This window comes from Cherax quadricarinatus, chromosome 59, assembly GCF_038502225.1.
Source record: "Cherax quadricarinatus isolate ZL_2023a chromosome 59, ASM3850222v1, whole genome shotgun sequence".
In the NCBI taxonomy this organism is placed as follows: Eukaryota; Metazoa; Arthropoda; class Malacostraca; order Decapoda; family Parastacidae; genus Cherax; species Cherax quadricarinatus.
Genome location: NC_091350.1, coordinates 22,309,506 through 22,329,046, shown reverse-complemented (window position 1 = coordinate 22,329,046; position 19,541 = coordinate 22,309,506). Strand labels below are relative to the sequence as shown.

The following is a 19,541-nucleotide window of genomic DNA, read 5'->3' as shown; positions in this document are numbered from 1 at the left end:
GAAGAACAAGTAGTAGAACTGACTGAGTGAAGAACAAGAAGTAGAACTGACTGAGTGAAGAACAAGTAGTAGAACTGACTGAGTGAAGAACAAGAAGTAGAACTGACTGAGTGAAGAACAAGTAGTAGAACTGACTGAGTGAAGAACAAGTAGTAGAACTGACTGAGTGAAGAACAAGAAGTAGAACTGACTGAGTGAAGAACAAGTAGTAGAACTGACTGAGTGAAGAACAAGAAGTAGAACTGACTGAGTGAAGAACAAGTAGTAGAACTGACTGAGTGAAGAACAAGAAGTAGAACTGACTGAGTGAAGAACAAGTAGTAGAACTGACTGAGTGAAGAACAAGTAGTAGAACTGACTGAGTGAAGAACAAGAAGTAGAACTGACTGAGTGAAGAACAAGTAGTAGAACTGACTGAGTGAAGAACAAGAAGTAGAACTGACTGAGTGAAGAACAAGTAGTAGAACTGACTGAGTGAAGAACAAGAAGTAGAACTGACTGAGTGAAGAACAAGTAGTAGAACTGACTGAGTGAAGAACAAGAAGTAGAACTGACTGAGTAAAGAACAAGTAGTAGAACTGACTGAGTGAAGAACAAGTAGTAGAACTGACTGAGTGAAGAACAAGTAGAACTGAGTGAAGAACAAGTAGTAGAACTGACTGAGTGAAGAACTAGTAGAACTGACTGAGTGAAGAACAAGTAGTAGAACTGACTGAGTGAAGAACAAGTAGTAGAACTGACTGAGTGAAGTACAAGTAGTAGAACTGACTGAGTGAAGAACAAGTAGTAGAACTGACTGAGTGAAGAACAAGTAGTAGAACTGACTGAGTGAAGAACAAGTAGTAGAACTGACTGAGTGAAGAACAAGTAGTAGAACTGACTGAGTGAAGAACAAGTAGTAGAACTGACTGAGTGAAGAACAAGTAGTAGAACTGACTGAGTGAAGAACAAGTAGTAGAACTGACTGAGTGAAGAACAAGAAGTAGAACTGACTGAGTGAAGAACAAGTAGTAGAACTGACTGAGTGAAGAACAAGTAGTAGAACTGACTGAGTGAAGAACAAGAAGTAGAACTGACTGAGTGAAGAACAAGTAGTAGAACTGAGTGAAGAACACGTAGTAGAACTGACTGAGTGAAGAACAAGAAGTAGAACTGACTGAGTGAAGAACAAGAAGTAGAACTGACTGAGTGAAGACCAAGTAGAACTGACTGAGTGAAGAACAAGTAGAACTGACTGAGTGAAGAACAAGTAGAACTGACTGAGTGAAGAACAAGTAGAACTGACTGAGTGAAGAACAAGTAGAACTGACTGAGTGAATAACAAGTAGAACTGACTGACTGAAGAACAAGTAGAACTGACTGAGTGAAGAACAAGTAGAACTGACTGAGTGAAGAACGAGTAGAACTGACTGAGTGAATAACAAGTAGAACTGACTGAGTGAAGAACAAGTAGAACTGACTGAGTGAATAACAAGTAGAACTGACTGAGTGAAGAACAAGTAGAACTGACTGAGTGAAGAACGAGTAGAACTGACTGAGTGAAGAACAAGTAGAACTGACTGAGTGAAGAACAAGTAGAACTGACTGAGTGAAGAACAAGTAGAACTGACTGAGTGAAGAACAAGTAGAACTGACTGAGTGAAGAACAAGTAGAACTGACTGAGTGAAGAACAAGTAGAGCTGACTGAGTGAAGAACAAGTAGAACTGACTGAGTGAAGAACAAGTAGAACTGACTGAGTGAATAACAAGTAGAACTGACTGAGTGAAGAACAAGTAGAACTGACTGAGTGAATAACAAGTAGAACTGACTGAGTGAAGAACAAGTAGAACTGACTGAGTGAAGAACAAGTAGAACTGACTGAGTGAAGAACAAGTAGAACTGACTGAGTGAAGAACAAGTAGAACTGACTGAGTGAAGAACAAGTAGAGCTGACTGAGTGAAGAACAAGTAGAGCTGACTGAGTGAAGAACAAGTAGAACTGACTGAGTAAAGAACAAGTAGAACTGACTGAGTGAATAACAAGTAGAACTGACTGAGTGAAGAACAAGTAGAACTGAGTGAATAACAAGTAGAACTGACTGAGTGAAGAACAAGTAGAACTGACTGAGTGAAGAACGAGTAGAACTGACTGAGTGAAGAACAAGTAGAACTGACTGAGTGAAGAACAAGTAGAACTGACTGAGTGAAGAACAAGTAGAACTGACTGAGTGAAGAACAAGTAGAACTGACTGAGTGAAGAACAAGTAGAACTGACTGAGTGAAGAACAGAAAAGAAGAACTGATCGTCTGTGTCTTCACAGGTAGAGACGCTGAGGGAAGACGCCAACTACATCATCAACACTTCAAGTATGTCTCCTTATCTCAGTAATTACAGCTGTCTTGGTCTGTGATAACACCTGTTGTGGTCTGAATGATAACACCTGTTGTGGTCTGAACGATAACACCTGTTGTGGTCTGAATGATAACACCTGTTGTGGTCTGAATGATAACACCTGTTGTGGTCTGAATGATAACACCTGTTGTGGTCTGAACGATAACACCTGTTGTGGTCTGAATGATAACACCTGTTGTGGTCTGAATGATAACACCTGTTGTGGTCTGAATGATAACACCTGTGGTGGTCTGAATGATAACACCTGTTGTGGTCTGAACGATAACACCTGTTGTGGTCTGAATGATAACACCTGATGTGGTCTGAATGATAACACCTGTTGTGGTCTGAATGATAACACCTGTTGTGGTCTGAATGATAACACCTGTTGTGGTCTGAATGACAACACCTCTTGTGGTCTGAATGATAACACCTGTTGTGGTCTGAATGATAACACCTGTTGTGGTCTGAATGATAACACCTGTTGTGGTCTGAATGATAACACCTGTTGTGGTCTGAACGATAACACCTGTTGTGGTCTGAATGATAACACCTGTTTTGGTCTGAATGATAACACCTGTTGTGGTCTGAATGATAACACCTGTTGTGGTCTGAATGATAACACCAGTTGTGGTCTGAATGATAACACCTGTTGTGGTCTGAATGATAACACCTGTTGTGGTCTGAACGATAACACCTGTTGTGGTCTGAATGATAACACCTGTTGTGGTCTGAATGATAACACCTGTTGTGGTCTGAACGATAACACCTGTTGTGGTCTGAATGATAACACCTGTTTTGGTCTGAATGATAACACCTGTTGTGGTCTGAATGATAACACCTGTTGTGGTCTGAATGATAACACCTGTTGTGGTCTGAATGATAACACCTGTTGTGGTCTGAACGATAACACCTGTTGTGGTCTGAATGATAACACCTGTTTTGGTCTGAATGATAACACCTGTTGTGGTCTGAATGATAACACCTGTTGTGGTCTGAATGATAACACCAGTTGTGGTCTGAATGATAACACCTGTTGTGGTCTGAATGATAACACCTGTTGTGGTCTGAACGATAACACCTGTTGTGGTCTGAATGATAACACCTGTTGTGGTCTGAATGATAACACCTGTTGTGGTCTGAATGATAACACCTGTTGTGGTCTGAATGATAACACCTGTTGTGGTCTGAATGATAACACCTGTTGTGGTCTGAATGACAACACCTGTTGTGGTCTGAATGATAACACCTGTTGTGGTCTGAACGATAACACCTGTTGTGGTCTGAATGATAACACCTGTTGTGGTCTGAATGATAACACCTGTTGTGGTCTGAATGATAACACCTGTTGTGGTCTGAATGATAACACCTGTTGTGGTCTGAATGATAACACCTGTTGTGGTCTGAATGATAACACCTGTTGTGGTCTGAACGATAACACCTGTTGTGGTCTGAATGATAACACCTGTTTTGGTCTGAATGATAACACCTGTTGTGGTCTGAACGATAACACCTGTTGTGGTCTGAATGATAACACCTGTTGTGGTCTGAATGATAACACCTGTTGTGGTCTGAATGATAACACCTGTTGTGGTCTGAATGATAACACCTGTTGTGGTCTGAATGATAACACCTGTTGTGGTCTGAATGATAACACCTGTTGTGGTCTGAATGATAACACCTGTTGTGGTCTGAATGATAACACCTGTTGTGGTCTGAATGATAACACCTGTTGTGGTCTGAATGATAACACCTGTTGTGGTCTGAATGATAACACCTGTTGTGGTCTGAATGATAACACCTGTTGTGGTCTGAATGATAACACCTGTTGTGGTCTGAATGATAACACCTGTTGTGGTCTGAATAACACCTGTTGTGGTCTGAATGATAACACCTGTTGTGGTCTGAACGATAACACCTGTTGTGGTCTGAATGATAACACCTGTTGTGGTCTGAATGATAACACCTGTTGTGGTCTGAATGATAACACCTGTTGTGGTCTGAATGATAACACCTGTTGTGGTCTGAATGATAACACCTGTTGTGGTCTGAATGATAACACCTGTTGTGGTCTGAATGATAACACCTGTTGTGGTCTGAATGATAACACCTGTTGTGGTCTGAATGATAACACCTGTTGTGGTCTGAATGATAACACCTGTTGTGGTCTGAATGATAACACCTGTTGTGGTCTGAATGATAACACCTGTTGTGGTCTGAATGATAACACCTGTTGTGGTCTGAATGATAACACCTGTTGTGGTCTGAATGATAACACCTGTTGTGGTCTGAATGATAACACCTGTTGTGGTCTGAATGATAACACCTGTTGTGGTCTGAATGATAACACCTGTTGTGGTCTGAATGATAACACCTGTTGTGGTCTGAATGATAACACCTGTTGTGGTCTGAATGATAACACCTGCTGTGGTCTGAACGATAACACCTGTTGTGGTCTGAATGATAACACCTGCTGTGGTCTGAATGATAACACCTGTTGTGGTCTGAATGATAACACCTGTTGTGGTCTGAATGATAACACCTGTTGTGGTCTGAATGATAACACCTGTTGTGGTCTGAATGATAACACCTGTTGTGGTCTGAATGATAACACCTGTTGTGGTCTGAATGATAACACCTGTTGTGGTCTGAATGATAACACCTGTTGTGGTCTGAATGATAACACCTGTTGTGGTCTGAATGATAACACCTGTTGTGGTCTGAATGATAACACCTGTTGTGGTCTGAATGATAACACCTGTTGTGGTCTGAATGATAACACCTGTTGTGGTCTGAATGATAACACCTGTTGTGGTCTGAATGATAACACCTGTTGTGGTCTGAACGATAACACCTGTTGTGGTCTGAATGATAACACCTGTTGTGGTCTGAATGATAACACCTGTTGTGGTCTGAATGATAACACCTGTTGTGGTCTGAATGATAACACCTGTTGTGGTCTGAATGATAACACCTGTTGTGGTCTGAATGATAACACCTGTTGTGGTCTGAACGATAACACCTGTTGTGGTCTGAATGATAACACCTGTTTTGGTCTGAATGATAACACCTGTTGTGGTCTGAATGATAACACCTGTTGTGGTCTGAATGATAACACCTGTTGTGGTCTGAACGATAACACCTGTTGTGGTCTGAATGATAACACCTGTTGTGGTCTGAATGATAACACCTGTTGTGGTCTGAACGATAACACCTGTTGTGGTCTGAATGATAACACCTGTTCTGGTCTGAATGATAACACCTGTTGTGGTCTGAATGATAACACCTGTTGTGGTCTGAATGATAACACCTGTTGTGGTCTGAATGATAACACCTGTTGTGGTCTGAATGATAACACCTGTTGTGGTCTGAACGATAACACCTGTTGTGGTCTGAATGATAACACCTGATAACACCTGTTGTGGTCTGAATGATAACACCTGTTGTGGTCTGAATGATAACACCTGTTGTGGTCTGAACGATAACACCTGTTGTGGTCTGAATGATAACACCTGTTGTGGTCTGAATGATAACACCTGTTGTGGTCTGAATGATAACACCTGTTGTGGTCTGAATGATAACACCTGTTGTGGTCTGAATGATAACACCTGTTGTGGTCTGAATGATAACACCTGTTGTGGTCTGAATGATAACACCTGTTGTGGTCTGAATGATAACACCTGTTGTGGTCTGAATGATAACACCTGTTGTGGTCTGAATGATAACACCTGTTGTGGTCTGAATGATAACACCTGTTGTGGTCTGAATGATAACACCTGTTGTGGTCTGAATGATAACACCTGTTGTGGTCTGAATGATAACACCTGTTGTGGTCTGAATGATAACACCTGTTGTGGTCTGAATGATAACACCTGTTGTGGTCTGAATGATAACACCTGTTGTGGTCTGAATGATAACACCTGTTGTGGTCTGAATGATAACACCTGTTGTGGTCTGAATGATAACACCTGTTGTGGTCTGAATGATAACACCTGTTGTGGTCTGAATGATAACACCTGTTGTGGTCTGAATGATAACACCTGTTGTGGTCTGAATGATAACACCTGTTGTGGTCTGAACGATAACACCTGTTGTGGTCTGAATGATAACACCTGTTGTGGTCTGAATGATAACACCTGTTGTGGCCTGAATGATAACACCTGTTGTGGTCTGAATGATAACACCTGTTGTGGTCTGAATGATAACACCTGTTGTGGTCTGAATGATAACACCTGTTGTGGTCTGAATGATAACACCTGTTGTGGTCTGAATGATAACACCTGTTGTGGTCTGAATGATAACACCTGTTGTGGTCTGAATGATAACACCTGTTGTGGTCTGAATGATAACACCTGTTGTGGTCTGAATGATAACACCTGTTGTGGTCTGAATGATAACACCTGTTGTGGTCTGAATGACAACACCTGTTGTGGTCTGAATGATAACACCTGTTGTGGTCTGAATGATAACACCTGTTGTGGTCTGAATGATAACACCTGTTGTGGTCTGAATGATAACACCTGTTGTGGTCTGAATGATAACACCTGTTGTGGTCTGAATGATAACACCTGTTGTGGTCTGAATGATAACACCTGTTGTGGTCTGAATGATAACACCTGTTGTGGTCTGGATGATAACACCTGATGTCAGAGTTATGTAACCTGTCGTCCGAGTTATAAAACCTGTCCCTCTTTGGGATAACTCCTGTCGTCTTAAGGATATCATTTGTCTTCTGACTGATAACGCCTGCTGTGGTCTGAGTGATAACACCTGTAGTCTGAATGATAACACCTGTCGTCTGAGTAATGACACCTGTCGTCTGATTGATAAAATTTGTCGTCTTAGGGATAACATTTATCTTCTGAGTGAAAACACCTGTTGTGGTCTGAGTGATGTCACCTGTTATCTGAATGATAACACCTGTTCTCTGAGTGATTACAAATGCTGTGATCTTAGTGATAACACTTGTTGTCTGAGTGATTACACTTGTTGAGTGATTACACCTGTAGTCAAAATGATTACACCTTTAAAGATCTGAGTGATAACACCTATCGTCTGTATGATAACACCTGTTAAGATCTGAGTGATAACATCTATCGTCTGTATGATAACATCCATCGCGGCGTGAGTAATAACATCTGTCGTGCACAAAGTGATAACACCTGTGGTGGGCTGAATGATAACTCCTGTCGTGATCTGACTTATAACACCTGTTGTTTAACTGCATACACGTGTCATTAACTGAGTGATAACACCTGTTGTTGAGAGAATGATAACACCTTATATTGAAAGAATGATGACATCTGATGTTGACAGAATAACCCTTGTGTTTGGCAGAACGACAACACCTGTTGTTGCATAAGTGATAACATCAGTTGGTATCTGGGTGTTAACACATGTTGTCGTTTTCTAAGTGTAAACATCTACCCTGATCTATGTACACTGAGTACACTCTCCTGAGTCACACAGCACATACAGTACTGTAGGAACTGCTACAGTAACTCTACTACACTGATTCCACTACAGTAACTCTAATACAGTAACTCTACTACAGTGATTCTACTACAGTAACTCTAATACAGTAACTCCACTACACTGATTCTACTACAGTAACTCTAATACAGTAACTCCACTACACTGATTCTACTACAGTAACTCCACTACAGTAACTCCACTACACTGATTCTACTACAGTAACTCCACTACAGTAACTCCACTACACTGATTCTACTACAGTAACTCTACTACAGTGATTCTACTACAGTAACTCTATTACAGTGATTCTACTACAGTAACTCTAATACAGTAACTCCACTACACTGATTCTACTACAGTAACTCCACTACAGTGATTCTACTACAGTAACTCTAATACAGTAACTCCACTACACTGATTCTACTACAGTAACTCCACTACAGTAACTCCACTACACTGATTCTACTACAGTAACTCTACTACAGTGATTCTACTACAGTAACTCTACTACACTGATTCTACTACAGTAACTCTAATACAGTAACTCTACTACACTGATTCTACTACAGTAACACTGCAACACTGATTGTACTACAGTGATTCTACTACAGTAACTCTAGTACAGTGATTCTACTACAGTAACTCTAGTACAGTGATTCTACTACAGTAACTCTACTACAGTGATTCTACTACAGTAACTCTAATACAGTAACTCTACTACACTGATTCTACTACAGTAACACTGCTACACTGATTGTACTACAGTGATTCTACTACAGTAACTCTAGTACAGTGATTCTACTACAGTAACTCTACTACAGTGATTCTACTACAGTAACTCTACTACACTGATTCTACTACAGTAACTCTAGTACAGTGATTCTACTACAGTAACTCTAGTACAGTGATTCTACTACAGTAACTCTACTACAGTGATTCTACTACAGTAACTCTACTACACTGATTCTACTACAGTAACTCTAGTACAGTGATTCTACTACAGTAACTCTAGTACAGTGATTCTACTACAGTAACTCTAGTACAGTGATTCTACTACAGTAACTCTACTACAGTGATTCTACTACAGTAACACTACTACAGTGATTCTACTACAGTAACTCTACTACACTGATTCTACTACAGTAACTCTAGTACAGTGATTCTACTACAGTAACTCTAGTACAGTGATTCTACTACAGTAACTCTACTACAGTGATTCTACTACAGTAACTCTACTACACTGATTCTACTACAGTAACTCTAGTACAGTGATTCTACTACAGTAACTCTACTACACTGATTCTACTACAGTAACTCTACTACAGTGATTCTACTACAGTAACTCTACTACACTGATTCTACTACAGTAACTCTACTACAGTGATTCTACAACAGTAACTCTACTACAATGATTCTACTACAGAAACTCTACTACACTGATTCTACAACAGTAACTCTACTACACTGATTCTACTACAGAAACTCTACTACACTGATTCTACAACAGTAACTCTACTACACTGATTCTACTACAGTAACTCTACTACACTGATTCTACTACAGTAACTCTACTACACTGATTCTACTACAGTAACTCTACTACAGTGATTCTACTACAGTAACTCTACTACACTGATTCTACTACAGTGATTCTACTACAGTAACTCTACTACAGTGATTCTACTACAGTAACTCTACTACACTGATTCTACTACAGTGATTTTACTACAGTAACTCTACTACAGTGATTCTACTACAGCAACTCTACTACACTGATTCTACTACAGTAACTCTACTACACTGATTCTACTACAGTGATTTTACTACAGTAACTCTACTACAGTGATTCTACTACAGTAACTCTACTACACTGATTCTACTACAGTAACTCTACTACAGTGATTCTACTACAGTAACTCTACTACAGTGATTCTACTACAGTAACTCTACTACACTGATTCTACTACAGTAACTCTACTACACTGATTCTACTACAGTAACTCTACTACACTGATTCTACTACAGTAACTCTACTACACTGATTCTACTACAGTAACTCTACTACAGTGATTCTACTACAGTAACTCTACTACACTGATTCTACTACAGTAACTCTACTACGCTGATTCTGCTACAGTAATTCTACTACAGTAACTCTACTACACTGGTTCTACTACAGTAACTCTACTACACTGATTCTGCTACAGTAATTCTACTACAGTAACTTTACTGCACTGATTCTACTACAGTAACTCTACTATAATTACTCTACTACAGTAACACTGCTTCAGTAACACTACTATAGTAACACTGCTACAGTAACACTACTATAGTAACACTGCTACAGTAACACTACTACAGTAACACTGCTACAGTAACACTGCTACAGTAACACTACTACAGTAACACTGCTACAGTAACACTGCTACAGTAACACTACTACAGTAACACTGCTACAGTAACACTACTACAGTAACACTGCTACAGTAACACTACTTGCTTGCTTGCTGCATGGTAACAGGTTGCTGCATGGACACTGCTTGCGGTTTGCTCCACTACAGGTAACTTGCTATTACCGAGGTAACACTACTGCAGTAAGGAGCTATTGCAGTGGCAAGCCTTGCTGCAGGTGGCTTGCTGCTGCAGTGGACGATGTTACAGGTAACGCTACTACGGTAACGCTATTACCCAGGTGGCTTGCTGCTGCAGTGGCTTGCTGCTGCAGTGGACAGCAGCTGCGGATGGCTTGCCTGCTGCAGATGGCTTGCTGCTGCGAGTGGCACTGCTATGGCAACAACTGCAGGTGGCACTGCTACCCAGGTGGCTTGCTGCTGCAGTGGCTCTTGCTGCGGTGGCTTGCTGCTGCAGGTAGGCAGATGCGGATCGGCTTGCTACTGCAGGTGGAGCTGCACGGCTAAACGGCCTGACGCCTGCAGGTAGGCTTGCTGCTGCAGATGGCTTGCTGCTGCAGTGGCACTACCTGCAGTGAAGCACTATTGCAGTGGCGCTTAACTGCGGTAACGGCATAACTGCAGGTGGCAACCTGCTACATTAACACTACTACCGCAGGTAACAACCTGCTCACAGGTAACCGCAGGTTACCGGTAAACACTGCTCTGGTAACATAACGGCTAACTGCAGTGGCACTGCTGCAGTGAACGCCTACTGCAGGTGGCACTACTGCAGGTGGCGGCTTGCTGCGGTAAACTTACTTGCTGCGGTTGACGCTACGGCAGCGGCATTTGCTGCAGGTGAACGCTGCTTGCAGGTGGCTTGCTGCTGCAGTGAGGCTTGCTGCTGCAGTGGCACTACTGCGGTAGCGGCCTGCTGCAGTGGCACCTGCTGCAGTGGCGCTGCTGCCCGGAGAGCCTGCTGCAGTGGACTTGCTACTGCCAGGTGGCGTTGCTGCGGTGGCAGTTGGCACTGCTACAGGTGAACGCTTAACTGCAGGTGAACGCTTAGCTGCAGTGGCCTGCTGCAGTGGCAGTTGGCGCTAACTGCAGTGGCACTTGCTGCAGTGACTTGCTGCTGCAGATCGGCTTGCTGCTACTGGATGGACTTGCTTAGCTGCAGGTGGCTTGCTGCAGGCAGCGGAACGCTGCTGCAGGTGGCTTGCTGCTGCAGGTGAACGCTGCTGCACCGGTGGACGCCTGGCTCCGCAGGTGGACGCTGCTACAGGTGGAAACGCTACTACGGTAAACGCTGCTGCAGGTGGCTTGCTGCTGCAGGTGGACTTACTGCTGCGGTGGCAGCTTCTGCAGTGGCTTGCTGCTGCAGTGGACGGTCGCTGCACGGACACTGCCGCAGGTGAGCCGCACTACGAGGTGGCACTGCTGCGGTGGACCGCGCTGCAGGTGGCACTACTGCAGTGGCAGCTCACTGCTGCAGTGGACGCTACTGCAGTGGAAAACGCTACTGCAGTGGACTTGCTCACTGCGAGTGACACTACTACGGTGGCGGCTGCTGCAGTGGTAACGCTGCACGGTGGCGCTGATGCAGTGGCACTGCTGCAGTGGCTTGCTGCTGCAGTGGCTACTGCTGCATTGGCACCTAACTGCAGGTGGACTTGCTCGCTGCAGTGGCACCTGTTGCAGTGGCAAGCTTGCTGCTGCAGTGGAAGCAACTGCGCGGTGGCGCCTAACTGCAGGTGGCAGCGCAACACAGGTGGCAGCTGCTGCGGTGGCGGCGCTGCTGCGGAGGCACTGCTGCAGGTGGACACTGCTACGGTGGCACTGCTGCAGGTGGCGCTTGCTGCAGGTGGACGCTGCTGCAGGTGGCTGCCTGCTGCGGTTGGACGCTTAGCTGCACAGAGCGCTCGCTGCAGTGGCTGATGGCTGCTGCAGTGGACGCTGCTGCGGAGGCAACGCTGCTACCGGTGGACACTGCTGCGGTGACCGCTGCTGCAGAAGCGCAACTGCAGGTGGCGCTGCTGCAGTGACGGCCTGCTGCGGTGGACGCTGCTGCGGTCGGCTTGCTACTGCAGGTGACACTGCTACAAGGTAGGCTACTACTGCGGTGGCTTGCTACTGCCAGTTGGCGCTGCTACAGGTGGCTTGCCAGCTGCGAGGTGGCACTGCTGCAGGTGGACACTGCTGCAGGTGGCTTGCTGCTGCAGAGCGCTGCTGCAGGTGGCTTGCTACTGCAGTGGCGGCTTGCTGATGACGGTAGCTGGTGCCTGCTGCCGGTGGACGCCAACGCGGTAACCGCATACGGTAACGCTGCTGCGGTAACTTGCTGCTGCAGATGGCAAGCACTACTGGCAGCCTGGCTTGCTACTGGCAGGCTGACTACTGCAGTGGCTTGCTGCTGCAGTAACTTGCTGCTGCAGTGGCACTGCTACCGGTGAAGCGCTGCTTGCAGTGGATGGCCTGCTACAGGTAACAGCTACTACAGGTAACTTGCTGATACGCAGGTAACGGCACACTACAGGTAAACACTACTGCAGGTGGCCTTACTACTACGGTAACACTCTGCTACCCAGGTAACACTTGCTGCTACGGTAGGCTTGCACTGCTACGAGTAACACTACTACAGTGAACACTACTACAGTAATGCTGCTACAGTAAACTACTACTGGGAACAACCTGCTGCAGTGGCTTTGCTGCTGGCGGACAGGTGCTACATGGAGACCATAACTGCATTAACTCCACTACGAGTGGACTACTGCTACAGGTAGGCTTACTGCTGCAGGTAGGCCTTGCTGCAGTGGCTTGCTGCTGCAGTAACACTGCTACAGTGGCTTGCTACTACCAGTGGCACACTATTACAGTGGCTTGCTGCTGCAGTGGCACTGAATGCAAGTTGAAGCACTACTTCAGTGGCAAAGCTACTGCTACGGTAACACTGCTACAGTAACACTACTACAGGTAACTGCTACTGCAGTAACCTTGCATGATTCAGGTAACAGGTGCTACGATGAACACTGCTGCAGTTACTCCGCACGAGTAACACAAGCTACGAGTAACACTGCTACTAGTAACACTGCTGCAGTAAGCTGCACTGCTACAGCCAACACTATACAGTAACAACCTGCTACAGTAACTTGGGTATAGGTAACTTACTACTACAGGATTACACCTGCCACAGTAACACTGCTACAGGTAACACTGCTACAGTAACACTACTGCAATGTAACACTACTGATAGTAAGCACTGCTACAGTGGCACTGCTGCAGTCAACACCTACCCAGCAACACCTGCTGCAGTAACTTACCTGCTGCAAGTTAAAGCACTACCCTGAGGTAACACTGCTACAGGTAACGCACTGCTGCAGTAACACTGCTACAGTAACAACCTGCTACAGGTAACACTCACTACAGGTAACACGGCTACAGTAACAGGTGCTACAGTAGCAACGCTGCAGGTAACACTACTACCGGTGAACACTGCATACAATGGCCAAGCACTGCTACGGTGAAGCACTACTACGAGGTAACACTACTATGAGGTAAACGCACGCTGCAGTCAGGCCGCTGCTACAGGTAGGCTGCCTGCTGCAGTGACGCTACCGCTGCAGTGGCGACTACTACGACTGGCGGCTGGCTTGCAGCTGGCGGCTGGCATAACAGTGGCACGCCGCTGCAGGTGAAGCGGATTAACTGCACGGTAACGCTGCTGCAGTGACGCTGCTGCAGTAACGCAGCTACAGGTAACAGGTGCTGCATGAGGACGCTGCTCGCGGTGGTCCTCCACCTGAGGTGGCTCTACTGCTGTCCGCATTGCTACGGTATCCAGTCAGGCCGGTAACGGCCTGCTACCCGGTAACGCTGCTGCGAGTGAGGCACTGCTGCAGGTAACACAGCTTGAGGTGGACACTACTACGGTGAACGCTGCTACAGGTAACTGCAGCTGCAGTGGCTTGCTACTGCAGTGGCTTGCTGCTGCAGTGGACGGCTGCTGCAGGTGGACTTGCCTAACTGCAGGTGGCTTGCTGCTGCAGGTGGCACTGCAGTGGCGGTTGAGCACTGCTGCAGTGGCACTGCTGCAGTGGCTTGCTGCTGCAGTAACACTGCTGCAGGTGAAGGCACTTGCTGCAGTAACACTGTTCTGATGACACTGCTGCAGGTAACGATAACTGCAGTGGCGCCTGCTGCAGTAACACTCGCTGCAGTGGCTACTGCTACAGGTAACACTGCTGCAGTATTGGCCTCGCCTGGCAACTTGGCTGCTGCAGTCGACCCACTAACATGCAGTGGCCGACTTGGCCTGCTGCAGGTAAGGCACTTGCTACCGACTGGCACCTGCAGTGGCACTGCTACAGTGGACTGCTGCTGCAGGTGGACACTCACTGCAGTTGGACTTGCTGCTGCAGTGAATGCTACTGGCAGTGGCACTACTACCCAGTAACACTGCTGAGTAACACTGCTACGAGTAACACTACTACAGGTAACACTGTTACCAGGTAACACTGCTACGAGTAGGCTTACTACTACAGTAGACTTGCTGCTACGGTAACGCTGCTCTGGCAACCTGGCTACGAACTAGCTTGCAGCTACGGTAACGATGCTTGCAACAACGTCTGCCTGCAGTGGCTTACTGCTACGAGTGAACACTACTGCAGTAACTTGCTACTGCAGTAACTTGCTGCTACCACAGTGGAATGCTGCTACAGTGAAACACTTTGCTGCAGGTAAACACTGCTACAGTAACACCTGATCTTGCAGTAACTTACTGCTACGGTAACTTGCTGCTACAGGTAAACGCTACTACGGTAGGCGCAGTGCTGCAGATAACCGCGCTGCAGTGGCTTGCTGCTGCAGTGGCTTGCTGCTGCAGGTAACACTGCTGCAGGTGAACACTGCTTTCTGCAGTAACGCTGGCTTTCAGTGAACACTACTACAGTAACACTGCTGCAGGTAACACTGCTACGAGGTAACACTACTGCAGTAACTTACTGCTACAGTAACACTGCTACAGGTAACGGCTTACTGCTACAGGTAACTACTCGCTGCAGTGAACACTGCTACCAGTAACTTACTGCTGCAGTAACACTTGCACCTGCAGTGGACACTGCTGCAGGTGGCTGCTGCTGCAGATGGAAACACTGCTGCGAGTAAGGCTTGCTGGCTTCGGATGAAGCACTACTACCGTAACACCTTGCTGCTGGCAACGCTAACAGCTGATTGCTTACTGGCTGCCGTAACACTGCCTGCAGTAACACTGCTGCAGTGGAGCACTGCTACCCAGTTAACACTACTGCAGGGTAACTCAGTTGATGCATGGACACTGCCTGCGGTGGCAAACCACTGCAGTAACTCTACTGCTGTCACATTGCTACGGATTAATCAGTCAGGCAGGTAATTCTTGCTGCTGCAGTAACACCTGCTGCAGGTAAGCACTGCTACAGGTAACGCAAGCAAGGCTTCGGTTAACACTACTGCAGTGGCTTGGCTGCCTGCAGGTAACGCTGCTGCAGGTAACACTGCTACGGCGAACAACCTGCTGCAGGTAACACTACTGCAGGTGGCACTGTTGCAGTGAGGCTTACTGCTGCAGGTAACGGTGCTGCATGGACACTGCTGCAGGTGACGGCGCTACTGCAGGTAACACTACAAGTGAACGCCGCTACTACAGGTAACGCTACTGCAGTGGCGGCTGCTGCAGGTAACACTACTGCAGGCAACACTACTACGGTGAACACTGCTACAGGTAACTCTGCTGCAGTAACTTGCTGCTACAGGTGGCAACGGTGCTGCAGTAACATTAGCTACTGCAAGGTAACTGCTGCTGCTACGGTAACGGTGCTGCAGTAACGCTGCTACAGTAACACTACTACGGTAACCTGCTGCAGTGACGGTGCTGCATGAACGCACCAACTGCTGCATAACTCCACCGTGGCAGTGGCTCTACTGCTAATCGCATTACTACAGGTATCGAGTCGGCCCCGAGCGTCCCAACATGCTGCAGGTAAGCTTGCTGCTGCAGTGAACGCTAACTGCCAGTAACGCTGCTTCAGGTGAAAGCACTGCTGCAGGTAACTTGCTGCTGCAGGTGGACACCTGCTGCAGTGGCTACTTGCGGTGACGCCGCTGCAGTGGCTGCTGCAGTGGCAGCTGCTGCAGGTAACGCTCGCTCCGCGGTGACGCTGCTGCAGGTGGCGGCTGCTGCAGGTGGCTTGATGGCTGCGGTAACACTGCTACGGTAACTTGCTGCTGCAGGTAACGCTGCTGCGGTAACGCTGCTGCAGTAAACGGCATACTGCAGGTAACGGCCTTAGCTGCAGTGGCTTGCTGCTGCCAACGCTGGCAGTAACTTGCTGCTCTGGTAACGCTGCTACGAGTAACTTGCTGCTACCAGGTGGACACAGCTACGGTAACCTGGCTGCAACCGCGGAGGCACTGCTACGGTAAACGCAGCTGCAGGTGGACTTGCTGCTGCAGGTGAAGCGCTGCTACGGTGAACGCTGCTTAACGCCGGTGAACGCTGCTGCAGGTGGCTTGCTGCTGCAGGTAATGCTGCTGCAGGTAACACTGCTACAGGTGGCAAGCTGCTAACAGTGGCGCTTAACTGCAGGTGGCTTGCTACTGCAGGTGGACCTTGCTGTTGCAGGTGGCAACTTGCTGCAGTAGCACGCGCTGCAGGTAACGCTGCTGCAGTAACGGCATAGCTGCGAGTGGCTTGCTGCTACGGTGAAACGCTGCTGCGAGTGAACGCTGCTGCAGGTGAGCGCTGCTGCAGGTAACGCTGCTGCAGGTAACGCTACTGCAGTGGCTTGCTGCTGCAGGTGAAGGCATAACTGCCGGATGTGCAGCTGCAGGTGGCGCTGCTGCAGTGGCAACGGCTGAGGTGGCACGCTGCTGCAGGTGGACGCCTGCGGTAACGCCAACTGGCGGTTGGCGCTACTGCAGTGGCACTCACTGCAGTGGCGCTGCAACGCGGTAACTGCTGCTGCGGTAACGCCAGCTGCAGGTGGCTTGCTGCTGCACCCGGTGAACCACTGCTGCAGTGGCGCATAACGGTGGCGATGGCAGTGCTGCTGCGGATGGCGCTGCTTAACACTACTACATTACCAATGCTACAGTAACACTTCTACAGTAACACTACTACAGTAACACTGCTACAGCAACACTGCTACAGTTACACTGCTACAGTAACACAGGTATAGTAACACTACTACAGTAACACTGCTACAGTAACACTGCTACAGTAACAGTGCTACAGTAACACTACTACAGTAACACTACTATAGTAACACTGCTACAATACCACTGCTTCAGTAACACTGCTACAGTAACACTTGTACAGTAACACTGCTACAGTAACACTGCTACAGTAACACTGCTACAGTAACACTACTACAGTAACACTGCTACAGTAACACTGCTACAGTAACACTGCTACAGTAACACTGCTACAGTAACACTGCTACAGTAACACTGCTACAGTAACACTGCTACATGAACAGTGCTGAAGTAACTCCACTACAGTAACACTACTACAGTAACACTGCTACAGTAACAGTGCTACAGTAACGCTGCTGCAGTAACTCCACTACAGTAACACTACTACAGTAGCACTACTACAGTAACACTGCTACAGTAACACTGCTACAGTAACGCAGGTATAGTAACACTACTACAGTAACACTGCTACAGTAACACTGCTACAGTAACACTGCTACAGTAACACTACTACAGTAACACTACTACAGTAACACTGCTACAGTAACACTGCTACAGTAACACTGCTACAGTAACACTACTACAGTAACACTGCTACAGTAACACTGCTACAGTAACACTGCTACAGTAACACTGCTACAGTAACACTACTACAGTAACACTGCTACAGTAACACTACTACAGTAACACTGCTACAGTAACACTGCTACAGTAACACTGCTACAGTAACACTGCTACAGTAACAGTGCTACATGAACACTGCTGCAGTAACTCCACTACAGTAACTCTACTACTGTCACATTACTACAGTATCAATCCTTCAGTAACACTGCTACAGTAACACTGCTACAGTAACACTGCTACAGTAACACTGCTTCAGTAACACTACTACAGTAACACTGCTACAGTAATACTGCTACAGTAACACTACTACAGTAGCAGTGCTACATGAACACTGCTGCAGTAACTCCACTACAGTAACTCTACTACTGTCACATTGCTACAGTATCAATCTTTCAGTAACACTGCTACACTAACACTACTTATCCTACAGTAAAATAATATTTAGTGAGTCTCTCTGTTACTCCTACAGAGATCGACGGCATCATTCAACCCAAAGTTATCAACAGGTCTACTGGGGAGACGACCGAGGCTTTAGCGGTGAAGCTGTTGTGCCAACTGTCGAACTCACAGATGAACGCTCTTCTCGACCTGTACCGAGTAGACCTCCTTCTCTTCGACTATGATGCCTCCACGTACCTCAACTGCTCAACTTCTACTTAATATCGCATGAGGGGTCCACACTGATGCTACACACTCCTACATGGATCTGTTAAATGTCGTATGGAGGTCGTGAATGGCTCTTTGTTTAAGCTCCTAAAAATTAATCTTAGACTAGCCACCAGACGCAAAATTGATATTGAAGTTATTGATTTGATGTATGCCTTGGGTCAAGTGTTCGGAGCTATGCTGTTACATATAATGGTATGCCATCTCCTCATGATATTGACATCAAAAATATTCTGAATTATCTAAATGAATTCTTTTTGACTGAGACCCAAAATTTGGTCATCTCAAAAATCTCTGATATTATCCTATCACCACAAGACTTTGAAAAAGGCAATAAATGACATGCCCCTGCACTCTGCCCCAGGCCCAGACTCATGGAACTCCGTGTTCATCAAGAACTGCAAGAAGCCCCTGTCACATACTTTCATCATACTATGGAGCGGGAGCATGGACACAGGGCTCATCCCACACTCACTAAAAACAACAGACATAGCCCTTGTCTACAAAGGTGGCAGTGAAGCAATTGCAAAGAACTACAGACAGATAGCACTAACATCTCGTCATAAAAATCTTGAAAGGGTTCTAAGAAGCAAGATCGCCAACCATCTAGATACCCATCAGTTACACAACCCAGGGAAACATGGGTTTATTTTTTTTTTTATATTTTATTTAGAACAATACAATACAAGAGATAGATAAAGACAAAAACAGGTCTTACACAGACTAAATCATTAACAACCACACAAACATGAACTTGAGATAACACAAATATCCCTCCTCACC

General features: G+C 46.1%; 1 protein-coding gene across 22 annotated transcripts in view; it reads left to right on the top strand.

Moving 5' to 3' along the window:
* Window positions 1-19,009, top strand: part of LOC128698812 (carbohydrate sulfotransferase 11) — a 211,943-nt gene extending 192,934 nt beyond the window's left edge. For all 22 annotated transcript variants that reach the window (XM_070097816.1, XM_070097815.1, XM_070097813.1 and 19 more), the window contains 2 exons: window positions 2,303-2,348; window positions 18,562-19,009. In XM_070097816.1, the coding sequence (XP_069953917.1) occupies window positions 2,303-2,348; window positions 18,562-18,752 (237 nt within the window). In that variant the 3' untranslated portion in view covers window positions 18,753-19,009. The remainder of the gene's footprint in view (window positions 1-2,302; window positions 2,349-18,561) is intronic.
* Window positions 19,010-19,541: the final 532 nt, after the last annotated feature.